A 14,630-nucleotide genomic window follows, 5' to 3' on the forward strand; every position below is an offset into this window, starting at 1 on the left:
ATATAGAAAGAAATGTATGTTTTGACACGAAAATCAAAGCAATAGAGAGAGAAAGCAAGAGCATAATGAGTGTTTGAGAGAGAGAGAGGATTGTCCCAAAAGTTGTAAGAAAATGGTTGTACAAATAGTATCATTTCTCATTTATGATTAGTGGAATCAAACCTAAAAACTTAGGTATGTAAGAACTAATATATTGAGTAAAAAAAGGTCAATATATTGAGACCGAAAAATATTATGGCATACTAGTATTTTTTTTTTAAAAAAAAGGTTGGGGCTCTAACCTCTATTGATCCACATTCTAACTTTATCCCAGATTCAATCGATTCATTGTGTTGAAAGTCTTCGCGACAAAAATAGTCAGGTGGCATGTTCTCTTGATCATCAATGTAAACGGCGATGCAAGTATGTGTGAATGAAAAATATTTTCTTTTGAGGAAAGCATACTAAAATGAATAAATTGATTCACACTTAAAAGAGGATGGTCGGTATATTACGTTTAAAGTGATGATCTTAGATTTAATGAAAAAGTTAATGTTGAACTAATATAAATAACGAGACTCATTTACAAACTACCTTAAAATTTTGGAGTAAAGTATGTTATCAAATCCATTTATATGATCGTTCTGAGTGTGTTTTGGCCACACGTTTTTTCCAGCCAAACCTGCTTTTACTTTCTCAAACGTGGTTTCAGCATTTTTTGTCTTGTTTGGATGAATGAAAACTGATTCCAGGAAACTCAGTTTAGGACTCAAAACGCCAGTTCTGCTGAAGCTAGTATTCCTAGCTTCTGCGGCAAAGAAAACGTGGTTTTGGCTTTAATTTCTCAAGTGGCAGGTGCTTTACCAAAATACCCACATTATCTTCCCCATTTTCCTACATAAGGATTGCAGATTTGTTTCAGATTTGCAGGAAAAATAGAGAGAAGAGGGGAACAACATGATAAATTAAACTTGAAACAATGAAAATAAATCAAAAGTTTTGATTTTGTTTGATTTATGTTCTTTAATGGCCGTTCAAAAAAAAAAACTCGGTGCTTTTATGGAGTTGTTTTTATTATACAGTGAGTAAGCTTTTCCCTTGGTTTGAGAAGACAAAGAATAACAGGTAATGGATAAAAGCCCAATCCTTTTTTTATTTTTTTATAAAATGCCCAAATTTTAAACAAAAAGAGTTGAAATTTATTTATTAGTTTTTTTTATAAGAAGATTTATTTATTTGTTTCATTAGGGAGTTTATTAGTTAGTTATAACAATAATTACAATCTATTGTCCTCGTGAACGTAGCTCAGTATGTATGGACAATGCATAAAATATGCAAGGTCTCGGGTTCGAACCTCAGCCACCACAAAAATAATTACAACCTATTTTAGTAATATTTTAAAACTAATTATAAATCGTTACCTAAAATGATAAAAATATATTAATTATAACTCTTATTAATTAATATTATTTTAAAATGAATTTTTGAAGAAAAAATATCCATTTATGACAAATTGAAATAATAATCTAAAATAAACATGACATATTTAGTTTTAATTACAATTAAAAAGATGTTCTAAAAAATACAATTAAAAGGGTAAGTTGGTCATTACACATTCAAAATCAATTTTGATTCAAACTACCCCAACAACATCAACTCATAACAATCACTTTTAAACAAGTGTATCCAAACATAAATCAATTCACCTTAAACTCACTTTTAATCAAAATCAATTATCTCAAACTTAATTCTATCAAAATCAATTCTCGCCATCGTCATACCAAACACACTAAAACTTTATTGATCCAAATATATGGTATAGTGACTCTGAGCACCACTGACTACATTCCGGATCCTACTCTCTATCAGACAAGCACTTTCTGATGTAACAAAAATATCCACACGCTTAAAGTTTTAATCAATTTAGAGGTAATGTCTTTAAAATCACTTTTGGCTCTCCCAGAAGTAAATCCAAACAGACACTACCATGCAACAATGACATCTAAAGTTGTCACAAAGTATCTAACGTAAACAAAAGGAACATACACGTATGCACAAAACCGGGTTAAAGAAAATTGATGTATTTGAACCAAATTTTAAACTCAAAAGTCTTATATCTATAGATCATGGATGCAGTCTTTCACACGCTTGTTTTTAATGTTTTACATGCTAATATGTCCAAATTGATTCATAAACTCAATTCATACACCTATAATCCAATTTCTTTTTGCGATCAAGCTCATAAATTTACACAAATTGGGTTTTAACTAAAGGGGAATGAAGATGAAGAAAGAATACTAACGAGTAGATTTGGAGGAGAAAAACAAATTTTCATTCCATTTCATAAACTAAGTTGTATCATTTTTCAAAAAATGTACGTTGTTAACTGCTTTTGAAAACATAAATTTCATTAACCCCTTTTACTACTATTTCATTAAGCAACAAAGTGCAAAGTGTTAACCAATTATTTGATGTAATTTTTAAAAATGGCAAGTACCTAAATTTTAAAAGTGGGTAACAACGTAGATTTTGTAGTTAGTAGTACTGAAATTGGTTAATAAGCAAGTTTTTGTGTTGCTAAAATTTATAATAAAAAAAAGGGTCATACTAGTCTCAAGGGCAATTATTAAGGATTCATAATTAGAAATAATTGATAAAATTTACGTAAAAAAAAAAAAAAAAATCATTTTTTGTTGTTTTAATGTGTCAGCACAATTTTCAAGATAACTTTCTATTTTAAACTTTTTAACAAATATCCTTAAAACGGACGGAATTTTAACTTTCTATTTTTAAACTTTTTAACAAATTTCCTTGAAACGGACGGAATTTGCACCGATGCGTAAACACTTTGAGTATCTTTATCCTATGAAGTTTGTGATGTTGCATTTAACTTAACTTAAATAGTTGGTTAATAAAAAGGTTTGAACTAAATTTGTTGTTTCCCCCAAGATTTATTCCAATCTTCAGAATTATGGAAGAAATTACTGCACATGATTTTACACCACATTAGTAAGTAATGCCACAATTGCCAAAGATTTGAAACAAATAACAGAGATTTATTCTTCATGCTGCATCTACGAAGATTTCTTATTTTTATAAGATAGGCATCATGTGTTGACTTCCACATTAGCCGATGTGGGACTCACTCACATAACATTTCTCTTTTTCTCCTTTGTCCTACGCCTACACAATCAAAACTACCCTCCCCCATTCACTAATCCACCTATTACAACTTTATATTTATTATTTATGTCAATGATTTCTTTTCAAAATTTTGCTTTTCATAAATCACTATATATTTACATGTGAAACAAACTTAGCAGAATAGGACATAGTTCAAAATTTAAAATCTTTCACACCACTCTCAGTTTTGCATAATCTGGTTTTCTATGCTCTCCTTTCCCATTTTCTAACATCTGATGATGAGAAACATGGTTAACATCATCCACATTGTCACTTTATCATGCCAAATTGCAAATTTGATGCTCTATTTTTTTTAGACTCTAATGCTATATACACCAATGTTGTTTAGGCTCCAATATTTTTGAGGGATTCCTAGCATGCCTGCTTGCTATACCTTTTTTTTCCCTTGCGGGAAGATTGAGAACTTTGACGGGTCTACCAGCTACAACCATGAAGTTGAAGTCATCGACTGGAAGGTCATCTTCCAATGATGTAGCAGGTAGGGACTGTTAAGTCTACTACTTTGGTTTGGAAACACCTCCAAAGGTGGCAAAGGATCACACGCTTTACGGAAGGAAGGAAGAGTTGAATCCCTCTTTTATTTGTTATTAGGAGTGTAAGTTCCCAACATCTCACCGGTTGAATTAGAGAAGCTAAATTAGTTTCGGTAAGCTGCATTCCCCTGCAGAGTCTTTCTAGAACACCCTTGAATGTATGTATTTATCATCCTTGCAATCGTTATCTCATGTAAGTCATTGAGTAGGTGAAGCATGGTATGTCAACATGTGCTTGTGGAATTGTTGATTATTGTCACCTTTGTTTATATTTTTGTGCTTTCTCGAAGAAAAAAAATACGAAAACCAAATTTTTGAAATTGAAAGTGAATAAGAATTCCGTTTTTTTCCTTCAAAAAAAAAAGAATTCCGTTTTTTTTTTACATAAAGTTTTCTTAATAATTTGATCAATCTATCTGAAAAGGAAAGTAGGAAACAACACACCCTAATTGAACTTAACTATCAAATTGTTTCTCGATGCAACTTAATATATATGGTCTAGAATAATTGACTAAACGATTGAAATTTGTATGAGATGCTTCGATTAATTTGTGATATTTTATTTTTCATTGCACCTTGATTTATGAATTATTCATTGAAATTATATTTATACCTCTATTTTTTTAATGATTTTTGGATAATACCCTCATTTTACCGTGTCATTGTTTCTCTCTTTCTCTATTATCTTTTACCATAAGAATTGTTTTTCATCAATAAAAAAAAAGAAGAAAAATGTTATTTAAAAGTTGTCTCAAATAATAATTTGTACATAAGTTGTCTCAAATAATAATTTGTACATCTCTAATGTTGTACGTCTTGATATTGATATGATAGCAAGTTCTTAAAAAAATTGATATGATATGAGACTAATATTAACACAAATTTTAAGTGACTAACAGGACAACAGAGTGCACAAATGACAATTGTAGAATATTTTAAAATTTCAATACATTTGAGGGACTATTTACATTAACAAATTTTAGACTTACATACCAAGAGAGTATAGCTAATTGTTCGAAAAGTGTATGTGGTAAGTAATTACTAATGTGTAATTTTTAAGTACATAACTAGTAATCAAAGACCAAAGCAGGGCTGCAACACTAGCTGGAGTCCTCCTTCAATGGGTTATCTCAAAGCCAACGTGGATGCTCACCGTTTAGGTGATGGCCATTGGGGTTTGGGATGGATCCTACGACGGGAGGATGGGGGCACGGTTGTGGTGGCTACCAAGGTAGTTCGGAGTGGTGAAGATGTAAAAACCGCTGAAGCTCTTGGCATTCTGGAGGTCTTGCAGTTCATCCAAAAACAGGGATTGAAAGAGGTTATTGTGGAAACAGATTCGCAGGATTGTGTTAATGCTATCTTCTCAAATTGTTGCGCTCGTTCTTACTGGGGAAGGACAATCCGAGCTTGTATCAGCTTATGTGAGTGTTTGGATAAGGTGGAAATCAGATGGACCAATAGGAATACTAACCATGTAGCTCATGCGATAGCTCGATGGGCTGCTATTGAGCCAGATAGTTGCTGGACTTCTAAGTTCCCTAGGCCCATATTTTCTCATATCCAAAAAGATATGATTCTGTAATTTTCCCCTCCTTTTAATGCAAGTCTTTATTCAAAAAAAAAATACCAAGACACACTTTTCATTTTCAAACAAGAAGATAACCTCTCCACTTATGTGTTTAAATCTTGGAGAAAATACACTAACCTCCCCTAAGGTTTATCTAAATGTAACACACACCCCCTCTAGTTTCATAATTATCACAAACCTCCCCACAGTTTAACACTGTTAAACTTCCGTTTATTTAACTTATTCAAAAAAAAAAAAAATATCCACATTCTAAAATTGATACTCTGCCCCTCTTGCGTATGGAAAATCTACGACCAACGAATTAATTGATATAGCTAAGCTAGCTAACGTGTGGAACATAGGAAGAAGCACTACATTTCAATCACACTTAAAGCCCCAACCTCATTCTCCAAACTAAAATCTCACTTACCCCTTCGTTACTTGCACCTTCCCTTCTCAGAAATACCACTGTTCATTCAACATACCAACACATCACATCGTTGAGGCGGCACCATCACTGCGTGTTTCTAACAGTTCGCGTAGTTCAAAACCACGACGTCAATGATGAATCTGAAGATCAAATCAGCAAGGGTTCTGAAGAATAAGTAGTGGAACAGGGTGAGGAAAAGGAATTGGTTTACTTGTCAGACTATTGGACTTTTGGTATGCTGTCCGTTGATGAGTCTCATCGATACTACAATGTTGGTCATGGAAGTTAAATTGAAATAGCGGCTTTATCAATTTTATGATATGATTTTATAACATTCACACTCTGTTCTCTTTGTGTTGGTTTCATCCGATGTTCCTTTTTAATATCACGAAGTTTATGCTTGAAATCATGTTTTGGTTTTCAAATTTTGTTGGGTGAATATGTTTCAAGCGGAGAGGTCACAAATGGAGATGACACTGTGCACAAAAAGAATGAATCACTAAATGGAGGAATGGATGTAATTGAACAGTACTGGAAGCTTAGTTCATTCGCTATAAATTAATGATTGTCGTTGGAATAACTATGACTTCAACAATGGAAAGGAAATGCTACATATTGGGACTTCAATCTTTCTCTCTCACTGTTTCTTTTTTTAACGGAGAGAAACAAACAGTGTTAAGAGAGAAGGGAGGTTTCTATGTATTTGGTGAGAATTCAAGGGAGGTTTATGTCTATTTTGAAACTAAAGAGGGTGTTTGTGTCGTTTAAAGATACCTTAGGGGAGGTCAACGCAATTTTCCCTTAAATCTTTAATTCTGTATGAATTCTAAGAAGAAATGTTCTTTCTTTTATAACACTTGTACATTAGCCGATGTGGGCTCTGAATATAGACAAAGACACTTAACGTTACTCTTTTTCTTCTTTGTCCTGTGCCTCCACATTCAAAAGCCTGTCAATCAAAACCTGTCCTTCCCCATTCACCAATCCACCTATTAAAACTTAAAATTTATTCTTCATGTCATTGATTTCTAATCATAAATTCGATTTTCTTAAAGTGATAAACTATATTTACTAGTGAAAAATAAAACATGAAACCACATTGTCAGCACTAACATACATACACCAATGCCGAATTGCAAATATGACTCTCTTTATTTTCAGACTCTAATGCTTTATATACCAATGCTGTTTAGGCTCCAATTTGTTTTTTTTTTTTTTTATCTTCTTTGGTTATTGTATTTCCTTTAATTTCTTGTTTATAATTATGCATTTTCTTTCCTATGCCAATTTATTTTCCTTTTTCTGGAGACACTCTTCATTATATCTTTGGAGATGCTTTTAAGTACATACATAAATAACCAAATAAAGAAGGAATGTAAATTCCCAACATCGCACCGATTGGAATTACAGAAGCTAAGATGGTTTCAGTAAGGTGCATTCCCATGCAGAGTCTTTCTAGAGAAAGCAGACATCTTCGCATGCCTGAATGGTTAACTTCTCCGTTTAGTTCAGACTTCAGAATTCATTCTATTAAGTTAGGTTTGTTGATCAACAAACAAAATTAGAGAAACAGAAAGATCCACAAATGAAAGGAAGAAGAGCTGCTATAGACTAGATGGTAGGCCTTCTCATACCAACTTCTGAGGAGTCTTCCTGAATAAAGAGCACTAATCTGACATATTTAGAAAGCTAATGTCTCATAAATTTTCAATTTGAATAATATGAAGAGAATTAATGGGCTGGGACTTCCGAGTTAAATCTTGAAGCTGGGATCATAATGCCGAACACAGGCACACCAAGGCATAACATGTTTTAAGAAATGACTGGAAAGTTACAAGATTGGAAAGTTACAAAGCTGGGATAATATATATTTCCCATGATTTGATTAAGGAATGACCGGAAAGAAGGTTTTCTTGTTCATGTTACAAGATTTAACACTTAAAAAATATGTATGTTACTACCAACCTAAATGAAGAGTTGGTGAGTATACTTTTCTTCTGCTCAGTCATATTCAAACTCATAGCTTTGCTAGCATTTTTGTAGATTAAGTGTACTATTTGAAGAAGATATGTGCCTCCTTTTGCTTAATTACTTTTTGAATGAAAGCAAGTTCATTCATATTGTCTTGTTGTAGTCATGCTTACATGCCCATTAAGACAAATTGATTGGAACTTTCATTGACTGGAGTGTTTGAGAACATGTATGCACATTCTATTAAATTGATTTGTTCCAAATCTACCTCAATTTTTAACATAGAATCTATCTAAATTTCTGTAGCAGTTGCACTAGGTAATTGAATTGCTCATATGTATGTGTCAAATACTTTTCTCCATAAATTTGAAGCTTTATCTAAATATACACAAGTAAATTGGTCTTGTAGCTGCTCTAGAAGATCAATATGTCACATCATATCTCATTTGATCCAATGGTGAGACTTATTTACAGTTGTTGACAGATAGCAACCCTTTTGAACTTGCTATATTGGCATACTCTGATCATTATTAATGTTTAAGTAGGTGAACTAAAAGTTGGAAAATACTAGATTATAGCGATGTGATGTGTGTTCAAGTTTAAACATGTTGATGTATAGACCGGTTGATTTTACTGATTTTCTCATCATAAGATGTTAGAAAATGGGAAAGAGAGCATAGAAAGTCAGATTATGCAAAACTTCGGGTGCGAAAGATTTCAACCCACACACTCCCTCACGTGAGTGAAAGATTTCAAATGACTGTAACATCTAAACTTAATTAGTTTGTTATTAAAAAAAAATTATAATTAATTTGTATTACCTTACTCCCAAGAGATTAATTGTTTTCATCTCAGCATGGAGAAAGTAATTACTGCATAAATGTATATACACCACGTTTTAAGTAAGTACTTTTCGCCACAATGAACAACGAGAACAAATAACAAAGGTCTTTGTAAACAGTCATTAATTTTATTCTTATTCCAATTGAGTAAAGCAGGAAGAGTTCTTATTTTTATAAGACAAGCATCATATATTCACTTCCACAGTAGCCGATGTGGGACTTGCTCACATAACATAAATATAAACACCCTTAATATTTATTCATAATATCTTTGGAGATGCTTTTGAGTACATACATAAATAGCCAAATAAAGAAAAGTGGTTTGAAAATTTTAAATTTCAGTTTGAACTATTATTAATATTAATAATCAGACATAAGTTGTGTTAAACTCTTTCTAAGTTGCTGAACATTATGTTCATCTGTTCTTTGGAGTAAGAACAAGAATATATGTGAGATTTAAGCTCATTGAATAACAACACCATCGTACATACCTACCTCTTATCACTGAAACTCGCTATCAAGCTTGATTGAGGGATTCGTAGCATGCTTGCTATGCCTTATTTTCCCTTCTGGAAGGAGTGAGAACTTCTTCCAGGGCAGTCGGGTCTACCAGCTACAATGATGAAGCTTGATCATCGCATTGGAGGGTCTTCCTCCAAGGATGGAGCGAGTAGGGACTGTTAAATCTGATACTTTGGTTTTGAAACCTCTAAAGATGCCGAAGGATCATGGGCTTCAAGTAAGGAACAGGAATGCAAGTTCCCAACATCTTTCCGGTTAGAATTAGAAAAGCTAAGTTAGTTTCGGTTAGGTACATTACCTTCAGAGTCTGTCTAGAGAAAGCAAACCGCTTCACTTGCCTGAACGGTTCACTTCTACTAAGGAATTCATTCTATTAAGTTGTGTTTGTGGACCAACAAACAAAAACTGTGAAATAAAAGATCCACAATCGAAAAGAAGAGCTACTAGACTAGAAGGCAGCCTTCTCAGACCAACTTTTGAGAAGTCTTCCTGAATTAAGGGCATTGATCTGACTAATTTAGAAAGCTAATTACTCATAAATATTCAATTTGGATAATATGAAGGGAACTAATGGGCTGGGACTATACTACTGGCGACATGGGAAGGCACTTCCAAGTTAAATCATGAAGCTGGGGTCATATTCCCAAAAAAAAAAAAAACATGTACACCAAGGCATAACAAGTTTTAAGAACGATTTAACATGTCTACTACATATATACCCCATGATTTGATTAATTAATGACAAAGGAAAGAAGGTTTTCTTGTTCAGATTGCACAGATTCAACACTTAAGAAGTATGTACGTTGCTACCAACCAACATGAAGAGTTGGAGAGAATACAATCCTTATGCTCAATCATATTCAAACTCATAGCTCAATCATATTTGAAGACCTGTGATGTGTATTTTGTATAATTAATTCTTGAATGAAAGCAAGTTCATTCATATTGATTGTCTTATTGTTGTAGTGATGCTTACATGCCCATTAAGACAAACAAGTTGTTTGGAAATTTCATTGACTTAGGTGTTGGAGAACAAGTTGTTTGGAAATTTCATAGAATCTATGTAATTTTCAGCTGCTCTATAAGATTGGTATGGTGCCTGGAAACAAGCTCTTCTGTAGCAGTTGCACTAGGTGCTCATATGTATGTGTCTAATAGTTTTCTCCATAAATTTGATTCCTATAATATAATCTTTGCATTCCTTCCTAACCTTACAGTTGACAGATAGCAACCCTTTTGAACATGCTATATTTGCATAATCTGATAATTGTTAATGTTGAAAGTAGTGAAACAAAAGTTGGAAAATAGATTATGCCCTCAAAACCAAATTATAAAATGTTATATACTTTAATTACACTCTGATCTGATACTCATGGTCAAAAAAATTCAGCCTTGATGTAATGCATAAAAGATTTATCATTCTTCAGCCTTGGATAAGTTGTAGATACAGTATGAATCTTGTCAATTATGCATATGGAATCAAATAAACAACAAATCTTCTCTCAAACAAACCTTATAACCAACCTTAACATATACAATTTTTTTTCGTACAGTTGATTTGGGCAGAATCTTGGGTAGTGTACTCTACGAAACTGAAGCAAACAAAAAGAACTAAAAATGGTAATTTAGTAAGTAAGTGGTTAGGACAGGAATGATACCACCATCAAAACCTACCAAAAAGCAACTATACAAGTTATAGCTCAGGGTTTTTATCAGTCGCAGCAGGCAAGAATTGTAATAGCAAATCCTTGGCAACTTTAATCAAATCCTTCAAATCATTGCCACCAAGTAAAAGGCAATCTCTGATTAACCCACCTTCCACCACCTCTATTCGCAACGTCTCCACTACTTTCCTCACACCTTCCTGTCAAACCATATTCCAAAATCAGTACATGCATATTTCTAGTAGCATTGGTATATGTTTGTTTTTGTAAATTTACAAAGATTTTAAACTAGAGTTTAACGCAAATGCACAATAAGTGTAAATCAATTTTATAGAGTTCATTATTTTGCACAGCATTGTACATTTATAATTGTATATTTGTATTTTAAATTTGATTGTATGAAATGACAAAATAATGAGTTCTTTCTGGTTTTTCATGTAAAATAGATTTACACAAATAATACACGTCTCTTTTAACTCTAGACTAAAATTTTAATTTGTGTATATATATTACTCCCTCCGGTCCTATTTATAAGAAAATTTTCAAAAAAAATATTTGGTCCTATTTATAAGAAAAAGTCACAACTTTTGAGGTACATTTATTGTTTAAAAGACTTTTCTAACCCTCATTTAAGGTTTGTATTTTTAATAATCGAGCGTATATTTAACACTTCACAAAGTTTTATGAGGGTATATTTGTAAAACATTCAAAAAAATTGCAACAAAACTAATGATTGTCTTGGTTTTGATGATTTTTGGTTTCTCTTCTTATAAAAAGGACCTGAGGAAGTATTAGTGTAAAACAATTTTACACAAAGTCTATTCAAATTTCATTATATAAATATGTAATAATGCTATTTCTTGAAATACATACATAAACATCTAAACCATGAGAAAGTTGATGTTAAAGTTTTATTTGAAGAAAAAATATCAAAATCGAAACTTCTAATTAAAATCAATTTTACAGAATACAAACATATAAAATCGCTACACTATATGAAATCCGCCAAACTAGTTCCTAAAGTATATAAAAATCTGTCAATTCAGTCCTTAACGTCCGCCAATTCTATTGTCCATTGGGAATATCTATGTGTCTACCACGACACTTGGAAAGATGTTAGACTAATTTTTTATAGTCCCGCCAATTCTATAGTCCTTATGGTTCTTAACACTGTTAGTATCACCTAGGGTGGGAATAGGCCAGGCCGCCCGCTAGGGGCCTATGGCCCAGCCTACTTAAGCGCAGGCTTTTTAAAAAACTTGTTAATTTAAGTAGGTCAGGCTAATGCTTATAGAAAGGCCTACTAGGACTACCAGGCCAGTCCGTATATGTGTAATTACATATGCTCAAAGAGAAGGTAATGTTATGCCTCAAAGAGATAGGATGGGCCAACTGAAAGTGGAGTCTAACACACTCATGTGATGTTATATTTTCTTCTTTATATGTACTCTCTAATTCTTCCTTCTGCATTGCACTCATTCGAGCTTACACACTAGTTATGATACTAATCTTACTTTCGTAATTGGATAAAACAGTCTTATAGAATCCACTCCATTTTTGGGACTCAAATAATTCTATTAAAGACATGCAAATATATCAAAATCAATTTTATGTTTGTAGAATTATTTTTACCACGCAAAACAAAAATTCACAAAATGCAATTACGAATAGATAAATGAAACGACGTCGTGATACGTACCGATTGACCAAACGCTTTCAGCAGTTTACGAAAAAGCGATTTAGTAACAGTAAGGAGATTCTGGTAATTTCTCGTGATCCAAACCGCTCTCTCACTAGCCGATTCCAAACGAGTCAACTCATTCAAACTTCTCAAAAACTCGTTAACATCCGAAACGGCGCCGTACATCTCCGTCAACGGAAGCTCCTTCAACATCCATTTCCAAGACCAAGCAGACCACACAAGCTTCACGAATCCAAATCCGTTGACCTTCTCCAAACTGTTTGCTATGGCTTTCGCTCTGTCGGCGCCGGCGATGTCACCGCGCTTTGCGCGGAGGTTAGCGACGCCGGTGAAAATGGAGTGAGAGAGGGAAAGAAGGTTTCGGAAATGGTAATAGGAGGAGAATGAGAGTGATTGGGAGGGTGTGATGAAGAGAATTAAGAAGAAGACGATGAGAGTTGGATTTGATCGTACGGTTGTCATTAGATCTGGAGCAACGCTAGGAAATTGCGAAAATCACTGTTGTCGAGTGTAAGGAAATTTTCAAGTTTGTTTGGATTTTGCGATTTTCGGATGGGTTCGGGTTGTTATGGCCCAGAATATAATCGGTTTCCTTTTCTTGGATCGGGTTCCTATTGCATGGTCAAATCCGACAAAATTTACAAAGTCAAAATATATATGAGTGAGAGAGAGAAATTATGGTTAGCTGAGTTTAATCTTACGGGAATGCTATATTCACATCCTTTAACACGGGGATAAAATGTAAGGAAATCCCTACCCAAAAAAAGTTAGGAATCATGTGTAAAAAATGTTTATGGGAATGAAATTTAAAGCTTTTTCATTATGATTAATTTAGGGTACTGCTCTTCTAAGGTTTGCGGTTGTCAAGTTAATCATGCAACATTATTAAAATTGGATCTCAAGTCTTTTCCTTCTTAGAAAGGTTGAGTCTTTTTCCTATGACAAGAAATCTAAATAGACGGTCTTTCATGATCAAGGAATTTGACAATAAAGACAAATATGATCAAGTTTTGCTTTAAATATTAGAGTTGTTACGGTTTGTTTAAAAGAAACATGAGTATAGAACAATCTAAACTTATGCAAACGTAATATAGTCATAACATTATCATGTCTTAACCAAAAAAGGGTTTGGCTCGTGATGAGCTTAAGCACAAAAATAGAAATAAGAAAAGAAATGAATGGAAACATAATTGCAATAATTAATAGAAGAATTTAGAGTTTATAAAGAAAGATTATGATCCATGAAGGAAAAGAGTGAGATCTTTGCAGTACTCACTCAAAATATTCCTAAAACTCTAACTCTCTAAGAATCGACTCTCATGTTCATCAACAGATGAGAGGTTGTGAGATCTCTAGTGGATGCTAACCCTAGCTGGAAACAGCCGCTCAATTTGGATGACAAACTTCGAACTCTTGAAATAACATTGCATTGTCCTTTTATACTACATGTATTTCCTTTATCCAAGTTATGCTTTTTGGTAATTTCCCATCCACCAATAAGGATTATTACTATAAATCTGATTGTAATCATCTCTATAACAACCTTCGAGCCACACTCCATATAAAGCTTAGGAAACCCGCATTCCAAGCCAACTACAATGCAGTAAGATGTCCCCAAAGATCTCACATAAGTATATTTGAGGTATCCAAATCACGAAAAAAGTCAGTACACCATTGAATGTTGCTCTTTGGTTATTCAAGACAGTCTCATGTATATTGTACTTGTATCCATCCAACAGAAGGGGCATCCAACACACCTAGATTTGGTGATAAATGGAACCACAACTTAGCTCAATAAATTTGCTTGAATACAAGTCTTAGCCTTAATCTCCTTCTCATGAGCCATAAGAATAACCTTATGCGGGTCAAACATATCATGCCGGAAAACCACTTGAGTTCTTGCAAACCAAATCGGTGAGGTGTTGAAACCATACAAAGGCGAACAATGCATAACCGCAAACATAACAATATCACTATTTAAATTTGAATACTTCAAGTCTTAATAGAACTAGTAAAGAAATTCTCAAAAAGGATAATTGAAATAAATTAAGCCAAACTTCTTTAGTCTTCACACAATCATTAAGGATATGAGAGTCAGTTACTCTCATATCAAGTAAATACTAAAAAGGTTTAGCTTTATTTTTTCAATCATCTCCCTCAAAATTAATTTATTATTTATATTTAAGACTGATGTACTCAAAAATATATATAAT

General features: G+C 33.2%; 2 protein-coding genes across 2 annotated transcripts; one reads left to right on the plus strand and one right to left on the minus strand.

Moving 5' to 3' along the window:
• The first annotated feature begins 4,836 nt into the window (after positions 1-4,836).
• Positions 4,837-5,301, plus strand: LOC146944220 (uncharacterized). Its single transcript, XM_085747924.1, has one exon. The coding sequence runs from the start codon at positions 4,837-4,839 to the stop codon at positions 5,299-5,301; it is 465 nt and encodes a 154-aa protein (XP_085604050.1).
• Positions 5,302-10,548: 5,247 nt separating this feature from the next.
• On the minus strand, positions 10,549-13,056 carry LOC146944221 (adenine phosphoribosyltransferase). Its single transcript, XM_085742628.1, has 2 exons — positions 12,415-13,056; positions 10,549-10,915 (listed from the first exon to the last, which is right to left on the minus strand). The coding sequence occupies exons 1-2, from the start codon at positions 12,877-12,879 to the stop codon at positions 10,745-10,747; spliced, it is 636 nt and encodes a 211-aa protein (XP_085598754.1). The 5' UTR covers positions 12,880-13,056; the 3' UTR covers positions 10,549-10,744.
• Positions 13,057-14,630: the final 1,574 nt, after the last annotated feature.

This window comes from Medicago sativa, chromosome 2, assembly GCF_051527215.1.
Source record: "Medicago sativa cultivar Bolivia chromosome 2, Bolivia_mono, whole genome shotgun sequence".
NCBI classification, from domain to species: Eukaryota; Viridiplantae; Streptophyta; class Magnoliopsida; order Fabales; family Fabaceae; genus Medicago; species Medicago sativa.